The sequence below is a fragment of the Rissa tridactyla genome, chromosome 9, assembly GCF_028500815.1.
Source record: "Rissa tridactyla isolate bRisTri1 chromosome 9, bRisTri1.patW.cur.20221130, whole genome shotgun sequence".
Classification (NCBI taxonomy): Eukaryota; Metazoa; Chordata; class Aves; order Charadriiformes; family Laridae; genus Rissa; species Rissa tridactyla.
In genome coordinates this window covers 38,972,445-38,998,894 of record NC_071474.1, presented here as the reverse complement: position 1 = coordinate 38,998,894, position 26,450 = coordinate 38,972,445, and the positions used below count along the sequence as shown (strand labels likewise).

At 42.2% G+C, this 26,450-nt stretch overlaps 1 protein-coding gene across 8 annotated transcripts in view; it reads right to left on the bottom strand.

The window, feature by feature from the left end:
• The window catches only part of KIAA1210 (KIAA1210 ortholog), a 68,646-nt gene that overhangs the window by 26,794 nt on the left and 15,402 nt on the right, over positions 1-26,450 (bottom strand). For 5 of the 8 annotated variants that reach the window (XM_054214019.1, XM_054214018.1, XM_054214020.1 and 2 more), the window contains exons 2-3: positions 11,088-11,164; positions 5,971-6,139 (exon numbers count right to left, since the gene is read on the bottom strand). In XM_054214019.1, coding sequence (XP_054069994.1) covers positions 5,971-6,139; positions 11,088-11,154 — 236 coding nt within the window. In that variant the 5' untranslated portion in view covers positions 11,155-11,164. Of the gene's footprint in view, positions 1-5,970; positions 6,140-11,087; positions 11,165-12,494; positions 12,514-16,810; positions 16,946-26,450 lie in introns of those variants that run through there. The other 3 variants (XM_054214017.1, XM_054214021.1, XM_054214022.1) reach the window with 3 other exon arrangements.

The window sequence follows — 26,450 nt, the reverse complement described above, 5'->3', positions numbered from 1 at the left end:
CTTCCATCTGCTTTACCTTGCAACTCAAGCACTCGTGCCTGCAGGGCTGGAGTAGGTTTTCTATCCCACTTACTCGTGTCCTCTCCGTAGTTGCAGAGGCAAAGCCACAGGAAATCTTGGAGTGGATCCTGTTTCCCTTGAGTTGGTTTTGTAGGAGGGCGTTTTTTCTTAATGACTGCAACCCAGGTCTGTTCAGGGGAAGAGTGGGATTCTTTCCCCTTCTTAGACAGTTTTTCAAGCAGTTCGTGAAGCAGTTTTCTCATTTTGCTCAACTATTGTCTTAGTCATTTTCTCCAGTGTCTCAGCAATGGTCTTAGTTTGCGCAGCCATTTTCTCCACAGCTGCTACATGAAGGGGACGGGAGAGACTGTTTTCATACTGTCACACCTTGTTAGCCACCTCATTTACAGTTGGTGTATCAGTATCAGATCCTCCCCAGGCCATTGTTGACAATGTGTGGGAATAATCTGATGGTGCACTCTGCACAAACGTCCTCAATAAAGATCATTTCCATGGCATTTCATCAGGGTCTATAATCACTTGCCATTTGCTATAAATCACTTCTCGCACAGCCAGTTCTCTCAGGTACTTAATACCCTTTTCCATGCTGGTGCATTTGGTTGGACAGCATTCGATATCGTCCATAAAGGGATACCTGCCCTTCACAGCTTCTAGCAGTTGCCTCCACAGACTGATGACTTCTGCCCTTCTCCCCATCACTTTATCAATACCTCCATCTTTGGACAGGTTTCGCAACTCCTTAGCTTCTCTGCCATCTAAATCTATGGTATCAACTCCATCGTCCCAGCATCGGAGCAACCAGGAGACAAGTGTCTCCCCTTCATGATGACTAAAGTCCTTTCTTATATTTCGCAAATCCTTCATAGAAAAGGATTTCATTATTATCTCTGCATCTGAGTCCTCATCCTCTGTTAATGCCGGCTGAGAAGGACCCTCCCCTGGATCTTCCTCAGAGGAACCCTCTCCTAGGCTGTCTGGCTTGGGTTGGTCTTTGTCGTCAGAGGCAAGGGAACCAGCTAACTTTTTCTGTTTCCTGGTCACCGGGGCAACTTGTGCCAGTTCTGCTGGAGTTTGGGTAGCAGCCGGAGCAGTGACCGTGCTCCTTGTCGGGGCTGGAGCAGCCAGTGCCACTGCGGGCGGGGCTGGCGATACAGGCTGGGGGGGGGCGCAGGGTGACTTTGACCGCGGGCTGCGGAGTGTCTGGGTCTGGGGCCTGTGGGGGGGGCAGCCGCTGGCGCCGGTGTCGCTATGGCCGGAGCCGTGGCTTTCGCCGGAGCTGGTGGGGGCAGCCGCTGTGGGCCTGGCCGATGCCGGTGCCTGTTGGGGGGCAGCCGATGCTGGTAGCGGGGCCGGTGGCGTTGTTTGTGTCTGTATTGTGTCTCGGGCAGTAATCTGAGTTGTTTGAGTTTCTGCTGTGGCTTTTAGCGGCAGGATTGTCTGAATTTCTACTATCTTTGACTCTGGCCGTGGGGTTTGAGTAGCAACATCAGATGTCACATAAGACTCACTCCTGCACTGATATTTAACTACAAACCACCCCTGCAACACATTCAGGAAACCCAACAACAGAATCACGTACGAATGAAAGTAACATTCACTCTCTAAACAGCCCAAAGGCTTCTCATCCCCTAATTCTGTTGCTGTCACTTTGGCATAATCATCAAAGGGTAAAGTAAACTTTACTCATGTAAGACCAAGAGTGTAATTAGCAAAAGAATCCATCTCGGAAGTGTAATTAGTAAAAGACTCCATGACGTGATGCCCAAGATATGCAGGTAGAACCATTATCCAAGCAATCATTTCATAAATCTGAAGGCAAATCCACAGCAACATAGCACGCTTAGACTATCGCATCCAAACACAGAGTATAAATAAACCACACAATATATTTGACCAGTTAATCCCCACTGCATCAATTAACTTCATACAAAGCTCTCTAAGGACACGATACAAGATTTCATGTAAGAATGACATGATGTGAACTGTCTGTTCTCCCTGAACAAGTTGGAATCCAAACTATTCAGGCAATCTATCAGAGCTCCGTTTGTGGCCTGCGTTGGGCGCCAATGAATCTGTCGTGGTTTTGGCCAAATTGGCCAATGGCCGGCAACAGATGCTACCCTCCAGCCTCTCGTGCACGGAGAGGAGGAGGAGAGATAGATTTACAAGTTTAGAAGAAACTAAACTACTTTAATGGAATATTAATAATAAGATAAAAAGGAAAATAATGAAATAGATACAGTATATACAAAACCATATTAAGCTCCCAGGATGATGTCACCGGCAGGCACAGGGGAAGTCCCAGGCTGGACTCAGTGATGGGTGGGAACCGGGTTCCAGAGCTGGAGTCAGGAACACACGGATCGAGATCAAAGGCAGAGGAACAGGTAGTGTCCTCCTCAGATGTCGGCCATTGAAGGAAAAGAGTTGACCCTTTGATCCCTCAGCTTTTATACTGAGCATGGGGCAGGTGGGATGGAATGCCCCTGCTGGTCAATTTTGGGTGACCTGTCCTGTCTGCTCCTCTCCGCAGGTGGGACCCCTCTACGCTTTTCCACTTCTGATCCTCTAATGGGGCAAATAACGAAATTAGCTGACCTTGGCTGTTACAGAAATAAGTATAATCAAGAGCCTCTGTGCATACCATTCCTTGGCACAAACTGTCTTATCACTCTGAACGAACTGTTTTAGACCCAACACGCTGTTAATTTCAGAGAGTTAGAAGAGGCCTAGCTAAGAAATAAAATTAATGAACAGAAAGTTGGTTCTGTTTTACCTCAAACCAGGACAACAGTTAACGCTGTTTCACAGCAGGCCAAAATAATTTTGCTCTATGTTTATGTTGTGCCAAAGACAATTTGAGCTCTTTCTCTCACAGTACTGGCCAGAGTTTGTGCTTCCTCCCATTATACGTAATAGTTAATGTCTGTGTTAGTTTCTAGGACAGCAGTTCTACACACAAGTAAGACACTTGCCTTATCTCATCATTAGAGTGAATGAAGCCATCTCATCTTCTTGTGTGTTTGATTTTATTTTATTTACTGCAAAGAATTCATGTGCATTAGGATGTATAAACCTTTTTTGGGGGGGATTTCCTACTTCCTTTACTTGGAATTCTTTAGCAGTAAGAGCTGAGGTTTCCTTATTCTTGAGACTGCCAGTACAAGATTTGTTTCTTTCTTTATCTCTCCACATATGTATCGTGTGTTTGCAAGAGAATGACTGTATTTTCTTCTGGCAGTCACAAAAAGAGCATTGGATTAAATATAGAATTAACTGCAGCTTTAGTACAGATGAGTCTCTTATGTGCAAATATACATTCATGTGTAATTCCAGGCAGTGTATTTATGTTTGTGCTGAAGCTAAAGATGCACTGTTAGCTAAACCCCCAGACGTTTTAGCCACTGTATCTCCACACTGATTTCCCTATACAAATGCTCAATTCATTCATGTGTAGCAACACCTGAGCTGCCATGACTGAGGAAATGATGGGACTCTACGGCCAGCAATAAAGCTGCTCCTAAACTCATCATGGCCTGCGCTATCTTCCACTGCTTGTTGCTTCAAACCCACTTCTTTTATTAGTGTTTGAGGTAGGGGAAAGAAAGGTGACACAATTCCTTCAGGCAGAGGCTCTCTCAGAAACAACTGCAGCCCACCAAAGGAGTGAGCGTTCATTAGAAAGACCAGGACAATATTACATATTGTCCCAGCAGTTTTTCCTGCTCAAAGCTTTTTAACAGGAATAAGACTATTTGGGACCCAATTTTCCTCTACTTAAGGTCTTTTATCCTTTTGACGATACAGAAAAAAAGTACTCCATGGCACATGCTTTGAGTTTGCCATCAAGGTTTTTCCATTTCCATTCAAAACTCATGCCTCTCGGAAGATAAAGAGGCAGTGGCACATAATGCTCCATTCCCCTTCACAGATGCCAAATCCCATTGATTCCTCACAGCACCTTGACATCTGGGCACATCCCTTTGGCTGCTACAAGAAGCATTGGCACATCTGTGCGTTTGGTCTCTGCTTAGTATTCAGAAAAGTTAAATTTTAAAAACATTACATTATTTAAAATAAAAAAAAAAAAAAGAAAAAGAAAAACCAGTGCTTCTGCCTCAAGAACAAACAAACAGCAGCATGGTTCTAGGATTGGTTTTGATATTCTGCATGCCAGAAATTGCAAAGCTCAGGGTTCTGCTATAAACCTTCACAAGTTTTATTTCCACTGGCTTTCAGGATCAGGTTTTCCAGAGGATTATGTTGTTCAGCCTCTCTAGGTACTTAGAAAGCGTGCTTACGTGATGCAGGGTCTGGACATGATAGGGTTTTCAAGTAGCACAAACATATCCTCTAATTTTTTTGGATAGTCCATTTAATCCTATCTCTAAGGGAAAAACCAGAAGGGTTTTACTCACTTCCTGATCTCTGGTCTTGCAAAACAGTTCGTAATCACTAGAGGATAGTGCTGAGGTAAACAGCAATTGGACTTGAAGTACTTGGTTAAGAGCAAGAGAAAGAGTTCGCACCCACACTGCCTCTGGAGCAGACGGCTAATTTTAAGCCAGATCCCTCCTATGGGCTGATGGGGTAAACTCAACTTTTCCTAAGCTTTTTGGACTGGGTTAGCTGAGTCATTCTGATTTCCCTTACCCCAGGGGACAGGTTGTGTGGTCACTTACTCTATTGCTGTTATGCTAACAAACAAACTAAAGAGATTGTTGTTTCATTCCCAGAGCATTTTCATGATGTGGTTGCGTAAACACAACAGGGAGAGTGGAGAAAGGTGGGGCAAGGAGAAACAAGCACCCATGAGAAAGTAACATCTACAAACTGTTCCACCAGAAGAAATGTAGTGTCCAGCTCCACCAAAGGCCTTATTTGATGATACAAAGCATTTGGCAGCAAAGCTGATTTCAGCATGTCCCACTCCAGTCACCTATTCATGCCCTCTGCCAGTCTTACACTCGTCCAAGGATCCCTCCAACAAAACACTGCAAATCATAGGATGTTTTGTCACACTTTGCACATCTGCAGCTCCATGACCCGAGGCTTAGGGTAATCCAAAGAGAAGCCTGGCTGAGGAGCTAAGAGGGGAGTATGAGGAGGGTGGAGGGCTGGAGAACAGCCACATTATAGGTTGCCAGATACCAATCCATGACACCCCTGGCAAGAGACATAACCATGTTCAGAGGGCTGTCCCACCCCAGGTTCAGTCAGAGACGTGCAATGGAAGTGTTGTGTACCTTGATGGTCTAAGGTTATCAGTGAAACAGCGTTAGCAGTGCAAGCTAATAGCTTGTATTACACTAACTGAAAAAAGGACAAGTTTTTGAACAACATTATTCAGGGATCTGAGAATTTCTCTGGATACACCTTAAGGACTTGCAATCCTCACTCACAGGAACAGCCCTTCAGCGGTAGCTAACACAAAACTAGAGGCCTACAGTTGTTACCTATACCTAAATGGCTACGTAAGAAAGTTAAAACAGGAATCTCATACTGATAATACACCGAAAATACTTCTTTCCCTTTACTCTAGCCATGACAGAGGGCACTATTCATACTAAAAACCAGCAACTCAACTTCACACGTATTCTCTGTACTAGCACTACTCAAATCATCGTCCTCTTGTAAAGTTGCTGCTGATCAGACCTTCCAGGACGGATTTCAAACACTAAAACCAATCAAAACAATCTGGGCTATCTGCAGTTTTAGACTAAGAGGTCGGATCACCCCTGCCCCTGGCTGCCCTCCCCCTCCTCTCCAGGCTGGCTTTTGAAGCACTAGCAAAGAAAGAGGAAATTCCTGGAATTCCTTCATCAGCATTAGGGCTTGTTTTGCATAAACTTGGACGGAGGTTACTCCTAAGGGGCCAACTCATGCTTTCATCCTACTGCTGTGAGAGGTCTGCTTTTATTTATTTATTTTCCTTCCCCACCAGCTTACCCAGCCTCCTTCAGTGAATGAAGTGCAGTAGTGTCGAGCACAGAGATGCTGACATCGCTGCTGGACTGGCTAGGTTTTAAATTACTCTCCCCCCTGGGAGGTGGAGGCTCTTTCCTTTTCTTCTTGGCAAAGAAGTTCTTGAAAGTCTGAAATTTGGATTTTTTCTTTCCTGCAACATGAGAAAAATGAAAAATTATGGAAGTCGGAGGTGTTTCTTAGTTTGGAGAATGTTATCTCTTAAATTCTGGAGAAAGCCTCAAAGCTAGAGCAGCCCATTCAGTTTTAGTCAACTCCTTTGTAAATAATTCAGTGCTGGAGTCCAGTGAAAGGTGAAGCTGCAGTTATTCATTTGCTGCCTATAAAGCAACACTGGCATTAAACTGACAATAGTGGTGCCTACTTAGGTTCCAGTTTATGAAAAATACACCTTATATAGAGAATGTATCTACCTACAACTGAACAGCGATCATGGCAATCATATATCAATAAAAAAACATTACGTTGATGTCTTTAACTCTTATTGTTTTTTACTTAGCTCAGTTTAGTTCTGCTTTCTCTTTACTCAGTGCTGTAAGGAGACAACACCTGAAGGATATTCAACATTTGGTAAAAAGATTGAAACTGGCAAAAGAATTTATAAACTCTGAAAGCAAAATATCTGTTTACACATTAAACCACTGCCCCAAAATAAAACCAACAAGTCCTCCAAGGACAATGGAGCAAACTTAAATTAAGAGACTGCCCTGCAGGATGTGAAACCCCCAAACATGGCAAGCCTAAGAACACAATTAGAAAACTGTTATTCTGATTTCAGATTTTCCATTGTCCAAATGAAAAGAAATACAAAAAGAACAATATAAACCGTACAAAACATCACTGACTTCTCTCATTTGTAATAATCTAAGATACTTTAACATTCTTATTTGTATTTGCTTTCAATACACAAGTGCTGCGTTTTGTCACTGACCCTTACATTGAGGGGTCAGTTTAGAGTGGTTTGGGACAAACTATTGTACTAAGACTCCTGTGATTGACTTAAATACATATGCAGAGCAATAACATCACTGCATATCTGAGCCAAATACATTGTTCAATTAATACTTTAGAGCAGTTGGCATAATAAATGCTCACAGCTGGAGGATTCCTTCATAAGCAAGGCATTATTTCAACACAATTATTGTCTTCTCCCCGCAATGATTTAGTTGGCAATGCTCTGTCTCAACGTGTGCCCTGTACATGTAGGGATCTCTGCCAATGGGCCTTATCTAGGTTGAAACTGTGCCACCACACAGCTGCATCAGACAGTAGCCACTTTGAGAAATAAACAATGATACTGAGATCTACTCACCCTGTCTCCTCCCTGCTCTCAAGACCAGTGCCAGCAGCATGTGTCAGGACTTACAAGGATGCTGCTACACTGTCCAGCACGGACTGATGAAACAGCTATCTCTCTGCAGAGCAGTAGCAGCCAGGGAAGATCTGTACTTTGCTTTTCAAATCACTGAGACCAAATTATCTTTCAAACCATGTAGAGCAAAACTATCAATGGAGTCGCACTCATCTGAATAATAATGGGATGTAGCACTCCTATGGAGGATTTATCAGTGGAAGACCTTTTTATCTTCCACTGCTGCTTATCAGGCAGTAAGTGAACGAGATAGTCGTAGAAAACATACAGGTTATATTGCCTGCCCCAGACTACGGAGCTGACACTAAGGGTTTTGGATTTATTGAGACTCTCATGGGGCTCAATGAGTTTCATACTGCACCCATAGCAAGAACTGGTAAGAGAAGACAGGTCACACAGCAACCAGGAGGCCACAGTGCCTCTCAAATAAAACAAGTGTGTTGAATGTCCTTTAGAGACTAATCTTCAGAAATGCCTCCCTACCATTACTGCCGTTCATCAGCAATTAACAATGTATATGGTATTCTCCCAGGAAACTTGTCAAAGCTCAGTTGGTTTATTTTACATCAGCAAAACAAAAGATTAAAAAGTTTCATGAAAGCAGCGCCCCAAAATTATCAATTCAGCAATGTCTGCTAAAATAGTCCAATGACTCAAAGAACAAAATGGCAGACTTTGCTACATGCAGAGAGCCCTGCAACTTAAAGGCAGTCTAAATGAAAAACAAGGACATTGTCATGTACACTGGCCAGCTGACAGTGGTATGGACAGAAAGCAAGTTCGATCCTAGTGCAAGTATTACTCATGAGCTTAATTAGATGCTGGTATTTCCAGAGAAGCAGGAGAATGTTTAAAAAAAACCCACAAACCCACAACACAACAACAACAACAAAAAAAGTGATTCTAAGGACATCTAAGAGAAAGAGACGTAAGTCCTACCACAAAGGATAACATTGCAAAGGTACTACTCCAAATACTTGTTTAGATCAGAAGTGATGCTAACTTTAGAATGGAGCCCATGGAAAGGATTTGCAAACACTGCCAATGACTAAACCTCAGCTGGCACAGGACAACACTTGGGTATCACTGTGCAACAGAGTGTCCTCTGATGCAGACACACCAGTTACTTCAGTGCCTTCTCTAGCCTCTAATTTATCACTGATGTGCAGGGCACCCCCCCTCCAGCAATAATTCCTCTTCAGCCGCGCTCTGCTCAGCTGCTTGCCTTCAGCTGTTTCAGATGAATGAGAAAACAGTGAGTTTCCCTGCAGTTCCAGAAGACGGGCACTTGCCATATCATTACGCAAAAAACCATAAAATCACTACGAGACACTTAGTGCCGCATGCAGATGAAAACTGTGGGACTGCGCTATGTGAGAGCATTTGGCAATAAAGACATGGTCCAGAAAGACAGTGTTGATATTCGTTTCCTGCTACGAACAGTTGTGCGCTGGTTTCACGCACCATTAAAAGGATGACACATTTAATTTAAAGGTGCCTACATTTCAGTGCACTGTTAAGTAGCCCAACATATCACTAAATTGGTTGAGTGCTCTATGATACTTGAGCTAATAATATACAAGAGGATCTTACTACTTAAAATGGAAAAAATTCATTGCGTAACAAAAATCCAGTCAAAGCAAGGAGAGGAAACCCAAGCTCAGGCAACTATGCCTATTCCCCCTACACTCACTGACGAATAATGACTCATGATTTTTGAATTCTTAATGTTACCAATCTTCAGCTTTATGGCACTAAAAATGAAAGATTAAAGGCTACTGCCCTAAAAAGCAAAAGCCTTCCCAAAAATCAGTTGCTTATGCTATGATTTAACCCACTATAACAGAAAAGGAGCAGGAGTAAGCATTTTGCTTTCTCTGTAAAGTTTGTTTATTCTCTATTTTTTACTGTTTGGGTACTGCCTATTTCATTGTTTCACCTGTGCACAGAGAAAATTAATGCATGTCTTTCTGCTCTTTGCATGGTTCTTCCCAATAACAAGATAGAAGAGAAAAAGGTGCTTTTTCCAGTGCCAGACTGAGACTGTAAAAAGCATAGGGAAAATCTGAATTGAGAGCTCAATTATCACATTTAGATTAAACAGTTAATTTTGGGATCTTCTGTGCTCTCTGACTTCCTAAGGTGCATTCAATGCACATTTTCCATTTTTTCCTCAAATCCAAGGACAACATACTTTCACCAATAAAAACACATGATTAAAAAAAAAACAACCACAGATAAGATTCTCAGAAAATACCATGATTCTAGCTTCAAAAAAACCCACCCTGATATTGCCAGAAAGGTAATTAAATCATGGAATTCAGTAAGGCTAATGGGTGCTGACAGTTTTTGAACAGTGACCTGGTTACTGCCATCAAGAAGGAGCAGCATGCACTGAAAGCCCTCTACTACTAGTCAGACAATAAGGTAAACCTCAAGAAATTAATCTAATTGACTAGACTGTGAAGGTTGGGAATTTTAGCCTCCTAGAGCCTGTACATCACAAGCCAATTAAAGCTACGAAGAGGAAGAGGTGAGGCAATCCTACGTTACATGGAATGTAAACAAAAGATCCTGAAGTGGCTTTATCCAGGTCCAGTGAAGTGTCTCATGAATGCTTCAGCAACAGAGCAGCAGGCTTTAACTTTTTAAAATTTTGTTTCAGTTAGAGACAGAAATATTCCTGGTGGTTTTAGAGCCAACACTTCAAACAGCAAGCCATCTCCTGCCTTCCCTGTCACCCTGGTCAGAATTTGATTCATTTTCTGAATCTCCTAGTGAACCCACGTACAAAATTTGCATGTGTGGGTTTTGCACAAGTTCACCAGTGTGACACAGATAGCACTGGACTATGTGATAAACTCTATTATAAATTTAAGAAACCAGCTACTGCTGAGCATCCATTACGCCTTCTTCACCCCTGTCTATCTGCCATGCAGAGTTCAACTAACAGTCACTTTGCCAGTTGCTTCTCTCTTCTACCAATATTCTGATGGTCGTAAATGTATTTCTAAAAGATAAAGCAAGATGACCTTAGAAACACAAACATTTAAGATGATTGTGAGACATTAGCCAAAGAAAAGAAAAAAAAACAAGTGATATGACAGCCACTTCTCATGAAATGCCTCAGCCATGATGCTATTCTTCATATTCACCTATCTCCTCAAGGATAGTCTGAACACTGGCAAAGGGGATTTCCTTTAATTAAGACAACTCTTTGGCATAAGTAAGATATTTTCCTTTCTTGCCTATTATTACATTCCCTCACGGCTGTTTGCATCAGCCCATGCCACTAAATTAAAGAATAAGTAACAAATAGTTGTCTGTGGCCAGAAGCAGAGAATGAGGCTGCAGTGCGGGTACTGATACAGCTCGCACAGACAGAGGCTGGCTAACACGCTTAGCTCCCACCTCTGTAGGATCCACCAAAGCAGGCACAACAATCAGCCCTTCAAGCTCTAACGCATGCTTTTAGAAAATCCAAGCTAGAATCAGAAAAGAATATACTCCATCAGTTTACAACCCTCCAGTACTGCACATTAAAAGATCCTTCCTATAACACTGTCAGCTGACAAAGCCACACAAATTTTTTTTTTTACACTAAAAAAACAACACAACACTGCATAACAGGTCACTACAGACCCCTCGACCTGAAGAAAATAAATCTTGACTCCCAAATCAGCTATACATTCAGAGAAGAACTGCTTACCTGTGCACTCTTCAACTGTGTCTCCTATTTCAGGTGACTGTGTGACCTCTGTTGGCCCTGTAGCCATGATATAGTCACTGAAATAGAAATGAAAGCATCAGTTAAATTTTAGTCCACCTTCCCAGCAGAATATGGTCTCACCCAGCATGAAGAAACAACCTGGCTGGTTCCTTTCTGAAACTGCATACCCAAATGCTTATCACAAACATGACTTGCAAACTTCTTTTGTACTTCAGCACAGAACATTTCCTGATTTTTTGGTAATGCTTATTTCTCCAGGCAAAACTTACAAATGAGTCTAATATCTTGCCAGTACCTCTCTCTTTTTAGGAAACCAGGATAAAAGTTTGCATTAATGAAAGATGTCATTAAACTTGCTCAGCAAAAACTGTAATGCTTCCCAGTCTCAGAATAATGAACCTTTATGATTGCTCTTTGCTAGAGAGTGACAGCTCCATGCTACTGTAAAAAACATCTTAAGAGCTCTGCTGCAGAGGGTTCATGTATTACAGTGTCCTCACAGCAGGCACCAGGCTAGTCTGTCAGCATTATTAAAATTAGTTAAGCATCAGCACTGAAGCATCATCCTGGGCTATGCTACATTTGTGGAAACCAATAGATCAAATTTATTTTGGATCCAGTGCAATCAGCTTTTAGCCACAAGCTTTGAAACCTTATCACAAGCAGGGCTATTGATCAACCAAATTAGCTGATGGCATCATCTTCCTCCCCGATGAAAACAAAAGTCCAGCCTAGTTTTAAGATCATTCAATGTTAACTGGCTCCACTTTGTATTTTCCAAGACTCTTAAATGGGTGTCTGTCAGAGACAAAGGAATTAAGCAGTAGACGACCACGAGAGTTACAGTACAAATGTCAAGCAACAATGGAAATGTGACAGTTTAGCAAGGCAGCTCATAAATACTGCCCTTTGTTATGGAAGATATCTAGGTGATACATTTACATAGGTAGCAGTTCCAATATGCTGTGTCAGGACTTAAAGAGTAAGAAATCTTTACAAACAAATGAAAATACCTAGAAACAAATCCCGCTCCCTTTTCTGCATAGACCTCATCTAACAATTTTCCACCTCAAAGTGGTATAACAATACTGCCAAGTTAAGTATCACAAGAGCAAGCAAGATTATTATTCTACACTAATTTTGCCAATCAGTAAACCATTCTATTTCTTCTGTATTACCCACACATTCTATAATCTTTCATGCCCAAAAGCACTGGAACTTTCCTATGAGCTCTCAGATAACCTTACAAGATTAGGTGCACAAAATCAGAGGCAGAAGTGATGGGGCTGTCTAAAAAAAAAAAAACGGGGGGGGGGGGGGGGGAGCAGACTTCTCCCGGGGAGAAGTGGGGCTTCTGCGAAAAAACAGACCGTGGAGCAAGCCCACCTGTACTAGCCACACAGATATGCAAACTGCCGCGCCGCTGAACTGTGGGTAGAAATGGAAGACATAGACTGCAGTCTTCTGGTTTATAACAGATCACCTGTGAGCCGGGAACACAGGAGTGCATTAACACACTGTAGTTCCAAACAATCTCATCTCAACTTGCTAAAATCAATTAAAAAGTCATTGCAGTGACCAGGACTGATTATACGTTTTCTAAATAAGATGCACTGAGGATGTTTTTGAAACAATTGTTAGACAATATTGAGAAGCAATGAAAAATAAGACTTTTAAGATTTTCCCTTTTGGATGATCATAACCATTCGACTCTTTCTCCATTTTTCCCCATATCATCAATTATCCATGAAAATGTCTGCATTTCCTGCATATTTTGATTAAAGTAGCCATGAGCAGACTTTCTCATAGACTCTTTCTCTGTATTAAAAAGAAATTCCGTTCCAATTTTCCCCCTCAACTTTATACACTGTGCATGTTGATTATATTATATTTTTTCTTGCGGGAAAGGGAAATGCATTTGAAATAAAACATCGAGAAAGCACTCAACAAATTTACAAGGACAAACTGGCAAGTCCCCAGACTTGAGCTTATTTTCACAGAATGTGAGTGTGCCTGACGTTTGGCTCACTTAGACCCCTAACTTCTGCTTTAGCCACCTTCAATAAAATCAAAGCAAGAGAAAATGCTGCTTTCAGATCCAGCTTTGTTTTCACTGCTTGTACATTTATTTAAATTACTCGACCATCTCAGCTGCTCACTTAGAATCCATCCAGCCTTTGGAGATATTTTGACGGCTGTGTTTATTATAACTGCAAGCATTTATTTCCAATTGGTATATCTTTTATACAAGCAGAACTATAATTGCAAAGCTCCAAGCAAATTCCAGCTCCAAGGCAGACGCTTCACACTCAAATCAGATGAGCTCCAGCATTAACTCGATTTTATAGATGAGTTCTCTGGGGCATATGGAGGTCAAGTGTCAATTGCCAGGGTCCATCAGTTGTTTGCAAATGTGCCCCATTTAGGACCTAACGGTTTGGTGCCTATGTATACATCATCACAGTATCATCTTTTTCAAGTGAACTGAACAGTGACTTGAGGTGAGGGAAACCATCACAGATTTTTCTAAGCTTTCAGTTAGCAAGTATTTAAATTACAAAAAAAACCAACTTACACTGCAAAGTGTAAGTTCCATCATTACAAGTTTGATGACATACCTGAAGGAAACTCAGCAATTAGATGACACTTAGACTTCAAATTCTGGTGGCAGAGAGTTGTACTTTGCAGAGAACAGCTAACAAATGTTCTGAGCAGCAAACCCTAGCCTGGGGATCAATGTAATGGAGAAAAAGAGGACAAAAACCCCATCAATACAAATACATGTGAGTGCATAGGCATTAACTGATCGAACCTTCAGACGTTCAACACTTCCAGGCCTTAATGACAGCTGACAGATGCAGTGTCAGGATGTATCAATACCACGTACGTTCAGTTCAATCAGCTGTACTAACCATGTGCACCCTGTGAGCCTTCTGAGAGCATTACGCCATTAGAGACAAAGTTTTAAACAAATACTCCGTGTGTATTGATTTTTAGTGATAAAAATATGAGGTTAAATAAATGGCCTTTTAAAGCAGTATTTCTGATACTCTTCAGGCCAGGAGATGCTAGAGGAGAGCTGGGGGAAGGAGCTCGCAGAGGGATGAAGGAGACTGTCTCGTCAGTGGGAAAGCAGTCACGGGAGAGCAGTGACAGACTGACAGCTATGGCCAGCCAAGGCAGTAGAGCTGTCAAGTCCCAGCTGCTGTTTGCTTCCTACTAGGAGTGGAACAGTGGGCACATTTCCCCAGTCTGTAATCCTCTCTCAAACAGCATTTGCAGTCCCTGCATATGCACAGGCCTCCTGCTGCAGAGCCTCTGCCTGGTCCTGCCCAGTAAGTCCACTGCAGCAATTCCTGTGTAAGGCCATGGAAAAGACTGAAAGCTCACTGAGAGCAGCAAAGATTGACTACATGGTGTTCACCTCTCCTTGCACAGGGTGATGGACTGGATTATTACACCTATGAATTAATGAATTACTTGCAAACAGCGAAGTGGCTTCCTATATAGATGCCATCACAACAATAAAGCTGAAATTACTAGACCCTGTGTGCATTGCCAGGGTGTATTTTAAAGCAATAAAACTACAAAGTTGCAGGGCTTGTTTTACTTTCAAAGTAGGCAACAGGACCTAGTTAGCAATCATCACTACCCTCATCTAGTTTGATGGTTTAGATATAGGCTTCCTGCTAAACTTCCATTAACAATCCTACTGTGTTTCATTCACTTGAAGCTCTTCAACTCATTAAAGGAACTAATGAGTCTTAAGAGAAAAAAAGAAATCTCCAGGAAAAGGACAAAGATCCTCATCTCCCTTTTATGAACTGGGGCAACTGGACAGGTATTTGGAGTGCTCTATGGGAGGGCAGCAATAGGGCAAAAGAAATGAAGTCCCAGGGTAGTGTTCCGACCATTCCCTTTTCCCAGCTGAGTACCTTACTGTACATTACTGAATACGTACCTCATATGGGAGGGGAGGGAAGGGGTGGGTGTTGAGGAGGGTGAATACTAAAAGAAGACAAGACGATTCCCTTTCACTGCTTGGTTTGTGTACTTATGGACTCCTGGAAAGTTAACATTGTACAGGACTCAAGTTTCCTGCATTTCACACAGGCCTAAGACAAACAGAAACACTTTCTGCTCAGCGTCAGAAAAGGGACTCAGCCTCCTTGCTGTCTCTCCAGTGGAGCTGAAGACTTGGAGACTGCACAGCAAGCAAGCTCCTGCCCCACCTTTAGTGTTTCTTCAGCTTCAGTCTCGTGCTTCTGTACAAGCATTCCGGAAGACCTCATGACAGAGAGATGAAAGGAGATGCTGAATCCTGAACAGCCTCTTTCCTATCAAATAAATGCTTGAAGAAATAAAGACTCAAGAATACGAGGCACTGCATTCAGTTAGCATCTTCATAGCCTATAGAAGACAAACAATGGCAAGCAGCCAAGAGAATGAGGTGAGTTTTTTGCCTGGTGCTTTTAAAGACCTATTTCCTTCATGCTACAAAAATTACTCGAAATCAAGCTTATGCTCCAGATTTCAGGACACACACTTTGCACAGCAAGATGGATCAGCATAAGGAAATTCATGCCCCTCATCTGGTTCTCTAGGCCACGACCCTGCAGCCAGACTCCCCCCAGAACACACTTCAAGCTACTGCAAGACCTCAGAGAAAGCCCCTCTATTTCTCCTGAGTACCGAGTTTCAAAAAAAAACATAGACTGCGGGATGGCTTAGTTTATTCAGATTACATCATGCATCAAAAGGTGACTGACAGGCTAAATTTTTACTCTGTCTTATTAAAGCACATTAAAGGACTTTGTTCTGACAAAACGTGGTTGATTGCTTTCATCTCTGGGAACCCAAGAGCTAACTATCAATGCACCTGTTAATCCAAATGACAGTAAGGGAAGTAAAGTTTACCCTCTGCAACCCCATGGAACAGGATTTCAGAGTCAATCATAAAGTGATAGCAGAGCCAGCAAAATTTCTATTCAATTTTCATATCCCTCAAACACACCAGAAGCTCAACAAAGCCCCCTTTGCTCTCCATGCAATGAACCAAGCAAACTGCACTTCAAGGTTCGTGTTCAGGGAACATGCTGAATAGTGTGGGATCCCACAAACAACTTAGTTTAAAGAGGGTATGACCCAACTGACAGCAGGAACTGAGATCTGACCTTGCACAGCTGATCCCATTGTACCCTTCCAGAGCACAGTGTTTCTAGGATGAAATTCCAAGTTTATTTGCCACCCCCTAGCTGGTATGTCCCTCGCCAGACTGTGATTGTTTTAGGTAGGCATAAGAGAATAGCTCACATGGCAGTTTACATTAGGACTCTTGCTACTGCCTTCACTGCTAACAGCAAGGGGAGGAGTTTATAAAGTTAATGAATATTGCTCTTGTAAGTTTCATGAAAGGAGGAAGAGTTTTAGAAAGTTTAAGGTCCTTTTCCAAAGACCACAAATAATACAGCAATAATAGCCATCAGGAAGTCTGGATAAGCAACTAGATAATATTTAATATCAATAAAATACTCTCCCAGGATCAAGCAGAGGGTCATAATTCCCCATAGCAACAGACAACATTTAGCTCCTACCTGTGATGAGAAATCCAGAGCAAACAACCATTCCCATAAAGAGATCTATTCACAGCTTTCACACTTTGCATTCAGACAGCACCCCCGCACCACCCTCTGTCCCCACACCTTGGCTTCTCCAAGAAGGCTTGCCAGAAGACAGGTCCCAATGTGATGAACTCTTTTCACCTACAATCTGCTTTGAGAAGCCTCTGTCTGACAGTGATTCTGAGGGATTTCTGCTATTCAGCAGTGCCTGAAGCATTATGTACTGCCCTCCTAGAGAGTGTGTGTAACACTAATGGAAAGCAGCTGGTGGGCTGAAGCCGACTTAAAAAAAAAAAGTAACAGGAGGAAATGCCTTTCATACAGTCACACAGGCTCAGTCTGTAATTGTGTGAGAAGCCAAAAGGATAAGAAGGGGGAAGGGCAAATGAGAAAAAAAACATTCATAAGCTACTACAGAAAACAGTGGGAATGCACTCTGTTACCAGTCCGGGAACCGAGAGTAAATGCCTCTGTCCCCTGCATCCTGCCCCATCTCCACAGATTCACTCCCTCTCAGCAGTCATGCCATTTGCTAAATCACTGCGGAACGCTCTCCCTGCACGTGGGGACACGACTGCAGCATACACACACAGACCTGTATTAACTTAAGCCTGAGGCAGGTACCAGTAGCAGAGCAGCTCTTAGTTTGTACTCAGCTTGAGGGGCCAAACTGAAGACCAAGCTACCATAGTTTTGCAACACTTAGTACCAATGCCAGGCAGATTAACCTGGTTTGTACATGCCACTTCAAGCTGCCCTAATATGCCTAATTACTCTGCAGTGCTTATTAGCATGACCTAGTGTAGTTGCTGTCAGTGTGAGGATCTCCACTGCAAATTTATATCTCAGATAATAGAGAAAATATCTACCTGTTTGCCAAAACCTAAGTAAAATGTTTCTGAATAGCCCCATTCCTGATAGTAATTTATCACATAGTTTTTCCAGTGCATTTTCTGGTCTGCACCAACCAGGAGAAATGTGACAGAACTTTGCTCAAATCAAGACTGGCACTAATATAGTCATGATCTAAGCACACGCAAGAGCTCAGCCAATATTTTGTGCCCATTTAAAGGAATGTACATTAAATGACCCGGTTGAATTGCACCATTTGGCATTAGCATAGGAATAAGTCAGTGCTTTTCCCATGTAGTAATTCTTTTTCTTCACACTACCACATGGAGGAAGTTTCAGGAAACAGCTGGAATGAGGATCTTCTTCCACTCTTCCTAAAAATAAGTAAAAGAACCAGCAGAGTCATCCAGCAACCGTCCTAAGGAGCTAGTACATTGCCAACAGTAGGAGACACTCTCAGATCTACTTGACATGGATACATTTGGAGTAGTTGGGAAGGAGGGGGAATATGCATTTAAAAATCAACAAGGATGTAACCAAAGGCTGCCTTTGCCAGTTAGGGAGCTACACCCAGTAAGCATCACTGCCTTTGTAAGCAGTTTCAAGAGCAAAGCAACAGGAAATGTCAAGCCACTATCGCTAAACAGCAGTCATGCCTCATGCTAGCAGAGCCAAGATGTCAGAGAGTCAAGTATAGGAATAAAAGTAAAGCTTACTGTCTCTGCCTCTTCATGTGGCAAATTCAACAAATACCTATAATCTTCCATCCCAGACCTGGGTGGTGGGCATATTTGGCCACTGTTTTCTAGCTTGTGTGTGTGCTTTTTGCCCCCTCTCCAAACTCCTAATTAATTTTGTTTGACCTGTGGCCTCCCAGCATAAAGTTAGATGACTGATATCTGACCTGTGGTGTGCAGAGCCCTGGGAGTCCACAGGCCACTTCGCAGGGTCAGCAAAAGGTAGCTAAGGAAAGGAGTTTACTGTCAGCTGACTTCAACATGCTCTACGGGGGCTTGAAAAACTGCGTGTCTGAGAAAACTCAATGGAAATTGCCAATATCTGCAAACTGGGAAGGTGACAATTATTAGTTTAGACAGTAAAATCTTTGAGACAGAGCTCATCTTTTAAACATATCCTAGCAGATGGAGACTACTGGGCTGGACTTGGGAGAATTGGCTCATTTTCCTGGCTCTGTCACTGGGTAACAGGGAAAATTACTGACTGCTGACAGTAGCTGAGTTATTTATCGCTCAGCCTTGAGCTTCTTTACCTGTGGAATCCCGGTGGTCACACTGAATGCCTGGAAAACTTAATGAGCCCTATGGAGGAGCTAAGCACTACCTCTGCTATGGGAGACCAGCATGCTGGAATCGTACCAGTTGACAATGCTATCAAGTTCTACCACTACACGGAAGGTCAGTAACAAATCCCATGAAATTTTGCAAAAGTAGCCTGCATATCTGCCATGCCCCTGTATTTGAGTCTCACACTGATTTCCAAGATCTTATTCTCACAAAATGTGAAGAATCATTACATCCTGGGCCTGAAAGAGAGTCAGGAGACATTTTACCAAATCAAGCTGTCAAATGTTGCAGGGGAAACGAGGCTGAAACAATAGCAAACTAAATGCCAGAAATGAAACATGGTACTTTAGGCTATGTCTAAAGCTTTCTTTTTTTTTAAGGTTTTTCCAAAACAGTCACTTATCCCTCAATTTGTGGCTTAAAGAACAACTTAAGGATGGGAAAAAATGAAAAAATAAATCTTCAGATAAATCAAACTTCCCAGGACGCATCCTTCCAAGATAAGTTAATATAGATGTTTAATGCCCAGGAATTCAAAGTGCACTGAAAAAAAAAAAAAAAGAGAGGCTAACAGAAATTTCCAGGGCTAACCGTGTTAAAAATTTTCACTCTGAAGATCAAACTGTCACAAAAACAGTCAGCCATCTTTCGGCTATAAGAGAGCAAATAAAATGCAGGCTTTGTGGTCTCAGAGACTGCCTTTGGCAGGAAGCTCAGGAAATCTCTCTTCATGTGAAGTCCCAAAAACGAGTTAGGGCAACATTTACTGCCTGTACACACACAAAAAAAAACCCCAAGGCCAGCTCCCTCCTATGTTGAAACATACTGTGTCTGGCTGGCTAAACCCCATGAGCTTCCACTGCCCATGGGTATTTCTGGAATTCAGACCCCATTTTGGCTGCTGATCAAGGAAGGTCTTGGGTGGCGTCCACGCTTGCAGAAAGAGCTCTTCTGGAGCTGTGTGTGGAGTTTGAGGCTCTAAAGGAAATCGCCTGCTGTCCCGGCTCTTCCTCCTGGCTGCTCTCTCTGGAGCCTCAAGTTAGGCAGCTTCTGAAGTACACTTGGTCTTGAAGCACGTGGAGAACCATTAGAGCCAAGGGAAATCATGAATGTGCTTAAAGCAGTCCCTGAGCCATTTCTGTCCCAAGGGCATCTACCAACCTTTCTCTTTAGTGTGAGCAAACACCAAAAAGGTATCCTACTTCTCCGGGATTCCAGACACAAATACCTCTCTAAAATAGGATCACCTAAAATAAGATTATCCGACCTAATGCTGTTTTGCAACAATGGAATATCAAACTGTATTCAGCTGTTTTGAAGAAAGCGGTATGGTAGGACCAGGGAGCAGGGACGGTACACGACAGTAGAAAAACCCTGGAGGGTGACACAAAAGACAACAAGGACTGCAAGACTGGGTACTGACAAGTAGGCAATGGCAGCGGGGGAGGGAGGGAATCAGATGGGGACAGACATTCTGTAGGGTCTTCACAGGCCAAGGCTGCAAGAAAGGAAGCAATAAGACAATTTGCATTTTTTGAAGGAAAGCAATGAAATTTCAACTTCTGGAACACTCTTTTCACTAAACTGAGATGATGGAAAGCAGTTTGACTGCTAGAATGAGCCAGCAAACAATTCCTCTGCACCTGTCAGATCTGTATTTTCCCATGTACCCAGATAGCTTGATGATTAACATGATGTCTGCATCATAACTCTGCACTACAGCATTCAAATACATCCCATTTGCATCTGAACTACTATGTGGATCAGAACTGCACTGTTAGATGAGTGATACTTACAAGCCCTGGCAAAAGCGCACAGTTACATATTTCTGAGAACAAATAAGCATAAATGAATTCATCAAGAATAAAAGTCAAACATTTAGTTCACTAATTAGCACCAGATCCCTGAAACTCAGAGGCCAAAAGAAACAACTCCCACAAAAATTTGAAGCTGGAATGCCGCCTTAGCTCTGGCTCGATGGTTAAAAAGCAAAATCAGGCAGCTTTGTCTGTACAGACAAATTACGCTGCTCTGACCGAGAGTGCTACAATCCCCTCTAACAGTCACAAAAATACCAAGGTGCTATAGCATGGTGACAGGACATGACAGAACCACAGAATACCTTGGTACCTGTACAGCCATGTGAATGCAGCAGCACACACTGATATAACGATATTGTTAAAAAATGAATAATGATGTGTGTGGCCCAGGTCTCAGTTTTTTCACGTACATTGTGTTGGAAGTGTTGAGCTACTAGTACAACCCTGACTGTTAACACAGTGATGAACAGTGACAGCTCCGCATCTGCAAGCAAAATCATACAGGATATTAACTGACTGACTTTTTTGTTTGTTTGTTTGTTTAAACAGTGACTCCCACATTGGAGCCTTGGAAGGCCACCTGCTAACTTGATACAAATAATTATGAATAATATAACAACAAGATACCAAAAAAAATAATCAAAAAGTCTGCAGTTAGTATTTGCTGTATTCAAAATACTTCTTAAAACTCCTTGATCCATAGTACTTTTACCAATCTTGAAACTGAGCTTGGATCATGCTAGAGTAGGGCACTTTGTGCTCAACCGTTTTCTTACTGCAGCAACCCTTAGGAGAAACTTGGAAAGAAAAAAAAATCAACCTTGAAATTACATTGGGGTTTTTTTTCTGTTTTCCCACAGACAGACTTATCTCAGATTTTTCCAAGTTTGGCTGGTAATCAGCTCTAGCAGCCTTACACCAGCTCAGGTAGGTTATCTACTGTAAGTACAGCTTGGACTTACTACATTTGTGTCCCACATATCTATAGCCAGTTTTCAGCTTCTAAAGCCAATTCTAGGCCTTCACATCACAGCTATTAAACTTTCTAGACCTCTGTACAAGGAGGAAATGACAAATTAATCTCTCCAGTTGGCTGTAAAGGTACAAACCTAGACACTTTGAGCAGCAGAAGTTTCTGTGTAAGAGGAGAGCACAAGGCAAAATTATGACAAGATGTTTTCATGGCTCAGCCTGGTAATTAATGTAGACAAAAAACCTGACAGCCAAATGGTGCAGAAGAGTGAGAATCACATTCAGCAGATTGTCAAAAACCAAGAAGCTTCTGCTCCAGTGCAAGAGAAGTAGGACATGCAGCACCAGAGGTGCACATCTGCCAAATGCTCCGCACCTTGGTGACAGGGAAAGGGCTGTTCTGTTGAAACCAAACAAACGGGCATGCCTGCTTGGAATTCCTCTGCCTACAGCCAGCAAATGCACAGCATCACTGTGGCTGCTAAAACAAACATCCAGAGAGAAGCATGAACAAAATGAGGAGGACTGGGAGACATGGAGCGACTCACACGTGTATTAAGCCAGAACTGAACTTCTTGCACAAAGATGAGTCAAACGGAATGAATCGACAAAGAGCAGTATCTTTTTGTTAATAATACAGCACCGTTGTACTCACTGTGCTCAACCGCCTGCAGCGCCATGGCTCTGCTACCTCTTGACTACTGTTGTTCACTCTCTCTACTATTCTTGAGTAAGAAAACAGGACTTAAGCCTGTACGCATTTAATAACAGGCATAGCACTGAATGATTCCTGTGGGCTGAAGACAAAATGCTCACAAATGTTCAAATACGCTGTATAATTGCCATGTACAGGAACGTGTTCATATGTTGTGTATTGAAAGATTCCCTTGAGAGACTCACAATGCCTGGGGAGTCCTTTCATCTCAGCTCACCCTCTCTGATTTGGCCCCAGCTGGGAGAGGCTCTCCACGTTCCACAAAAGCACATCCCTTCTCCTCTTCAGTGCTTTGCCTCTTGCACCCTCCATAAGCCATTTCTTGAAACCTGGTATTGTCACCCCTGTGTGGATCCAGGGATTGTCTCTGCACTGGTGAACTTGCTTTGCTGGGCAGGAACCACCTTTCATCCTCAGAAGTTTTCATCTCAAAAAAAGACACTGTAAAACTGTTAATGAGTGATTCTTGTCCCCGTTAGGAAATATTGTGTTAAAGTGGTGTATAATAAAGACAGGTAAACAAACATATTTCAGGATACCAAAGTGTTCATGGGAAGCATTTCGCCTCACCAGAATTCATTTGTCACACAGACAGATCCCCCAGATCACCAAGGGACCGCTCTGCCACAGGTCCCACTGACTCCATAGTCACACAGCCTCCTGACCACTGCCAGCCCCACTGAGCCCACGGACTGCTGCTGAGCCATGCAAGCTAAGCCCAGGTATGCTGGGGGATGCCACAGGCAGGGATGGCCAGGGAACTCAGTGTCTCACTTTAAACAGCCTGTGAGTCCTGGAGAGATGCTCCTTGTCTACAATTGTGCCAAAGAGGAAAGCATCATGTACTGTGGACAGTCAGTAAACACAGCTACTTAGACCCTGCGGCAATTACATGCCTCCAAAAAGGGAGAGAGGCCACGGGAGGCGAATGAGCTGCTGACAGAGAAGAGACAACAGTTTTAAACTGCCCCGTTCCCCCAGTGCCAAGTTGCTACTTCAGTAGCAGTTGGTGGAGCTTTAAACCACTTCCAATTCACTTGCTAGTGTCCAAGCTAAAACGGCAGCTGCTTGCTGTGTATGGGGAACCAAAGGCTTTAAGGACCCCACACAGACATAAAAGCTGTAAAAAGGGTATTACGCACCAAAGACAAAGAGTCTTCTGGCATTCCTTCCACTGTCCCCTATAATGTCTCCAACAAGAGGGCTTGGGGCAAAGGTGCAGGAGGCAGTGAACAGACATCTCAGCTTAGCCGGTTAACCATCAGGTGGACAGCACTATATCATCTTTGCAATAATCCCAGTAAACACAAAAATCTCTTCCCAACACTTACTTGAATAGGCAACAATGCAAGCTACAGCAACAGAGCAACAGCACCTCATCTAGAAAACACATTTTACTTGATTTCATGGTCACAACATCATTTTACATTTGCAATGACTTTCATCTCAAAGCATCTAAAAATATATTGAAAAATATACTGATGCCTCCCTTGATCAACTTGCTTTACCCAAATGCTAAACTTCTTTGCAGGATAAGAGTGCACATCAGCATTTTTTGACTATTTCAGACTACAAGAAAAGAACACAATAACCCACTGTAAGTGTAGAGCTTGGCATAGCAGAAGACCTTCAAACTGAAATATGTCCATAATTCTGGGATTGCTTGTGAAAGGCACCATGAAATCCTGAGTGACCACATTAAGTATAGACCAGTTAAATACATTTCCTTATAGTCTGTTATAGAAACCAGTTCTGAGCTGGCACGCAAAGTCTTCAGCCAAGTATTTTATATAGCTTCTAAGATACTATATTTGTCTTTGGAAATTGGCAGTTTGCGTTGACCATGAGTAAACCTTACTATTCAAGCAACCACATTTTCAGCTCATAACTATGTATTTGGCTAGTACCAAAAGCTGAGAAACATATGAAAAGATTTCTCCATAGGCTTTAGAAAACTTCGTCATGTCTGTCCAGGTCTAGTATATTTTTTCTGACACCAGGACCAAGCACAACAAAACTTTGCAACAAGAATGATGAGCTATAAACTTACTGTAAGAACAATTTAAGATTATTCAGGTTGCAGATGCTGGTTAAAGAGAAATATGAAAGTAATCTACAACTTTTATTTCAGTGGCATAGCAGCCAAGATAGAGGCTGCGATGAAGAACTACCTTGATTAGCTTTGAGCTATTTTTTTATTGTGACATCTCATAAAAGAATATTAACAAAGCACAGGGACAGGAGACTCTGCACAAATACCAGATTCAGCCATACTTTATCGCAGTGTACCAAGACAGAGTCTTTGCTTCCCCTTGTAAAATGTGGAGGAGTGAAGGTAAATGTGAGAGCAGCACAGGAAAGTGCTACCCAAAGCAGATTTTTATAAAGCTCAGGTGCTTTAGCTGGACCCAGCAGCTCAAAGTCCTGGATGGACCCCTTTCCCAGTGTCAGTGGCAGGTTTTGTGGCCTGCACTGAGCTCTGTTATGCTTTGGCTAAATCCCTACTGGTACCCAAGCCAATTGTTTAAAACATAAAAGTAATTTCATTCCAAAATAGCTTCCATTCAGAAAGCAAACTAACTCCTACAGGTCAAATGACCACATGAGGATCTGGGGAAGACGTTCCAATGATCCATTTGTCCAGAAAGACAAATACTTCATGTCAAACTCCAAACAAATTTCATCTGAAATTAATCTCAGGCTAAAAGCATCACTGTTACTGCAACTGGTGTCTTAGACTCATTTTAACTGCCAATAATCACAGCCAAAGCAGCATATAAAATTTGTAAAGACTGCAAAGTACTAACAGTTGCACTAATCCACTTGGGAACACATCACAGGTCTGAAATAACAGGTTGTGGAATATAATCTGTATATATATCAAGTGTAGAGACCTGACCGAAGAGTAACAAGAAAGAAGAATTTGTTGAAGAAAAAAAAACCCCGTTCCTCATAAATCAGGTGGAGAACCACCAGGAAAGAAGAGATCATAGGCCACATGAAAGAAGCTTCATCTGTCGAGCCTTTATAGCCTCTTTCAGACTTCCAAATTTGTTTTAACTGCCTTAGATGCTGGAGAATTTGAGGGAAAACCAACTTAGCATATCAAAAAATGTACGCTGATTTTTTCAGTCAATTCCAGTGCCAATCCTCCTACCTTCATCAGGACTCGCTCTTAACCATTTTAGTAGTTCTGATTGCATCCTCCCCCTTTATATAAGGCAGACTTACTTTCCAAATATTCATTCCCTCTCATAGACACTGTCACAAATTTCAGAGGAAAAGAGACAATATGGGATAGAAATGCTAACTGAAATCCAATAGGAATTGTGTGCCTTTAAAAATGCACATTTCCACCAGAGTAATGTGAGATAAACTGTTGGTATGAGGGATAAAACCTTTAGGAGAGGGAAAAGGAGAAACAGTGAATTTCCAGCTTCCCTTTTGAACTCTTTTTCTCCCCTCTGCTAAGTAGGACTTACCTGTACATTTAACTATCAGCATTCATATCTTAAACCTCAAGATACAACTTCGCTTGCCTTTCACTGTGCATTTTCACTTTCTGTAATCCCATACTGTATGCAAGAATAGAGCCCTCTACAGTCTGCTGATGCAAAACATTATCAAAAACCACTGCTCAGTTTTTGCAGCAGAAAATTTTGCTCCATTCCTTAGCAGGGAATGTCAAAGGAAAAACAGAATGTATCTTCATGGTGGTTTAAAGCCCAAATAGTAACATGCATTGTCCCATTCTCTTCTCCCTTTATAGCCCGCTCCAACAGAATATGTCAGTGAAGCAAAAAAAACCCCTTATTTTAAATACAACAAAATCTCTCAACAGGGAGCGATTACAGAAACAAACCACAGGTTGCTTAAACAAAAACTGAGCACATCAAGTTCTAAAGAGCATTTACTGCCAGATTTCTGGCTGAACATTTTTTAAAAGCCAATGTGCATTTCTGTATTTATCATTTTTATGTGTTAATATGTAAACAATATAGCTAATCTATAAGGAATATTTTTCCTCTTGCTATAATTAGACATGAAAAGGTTCTTAA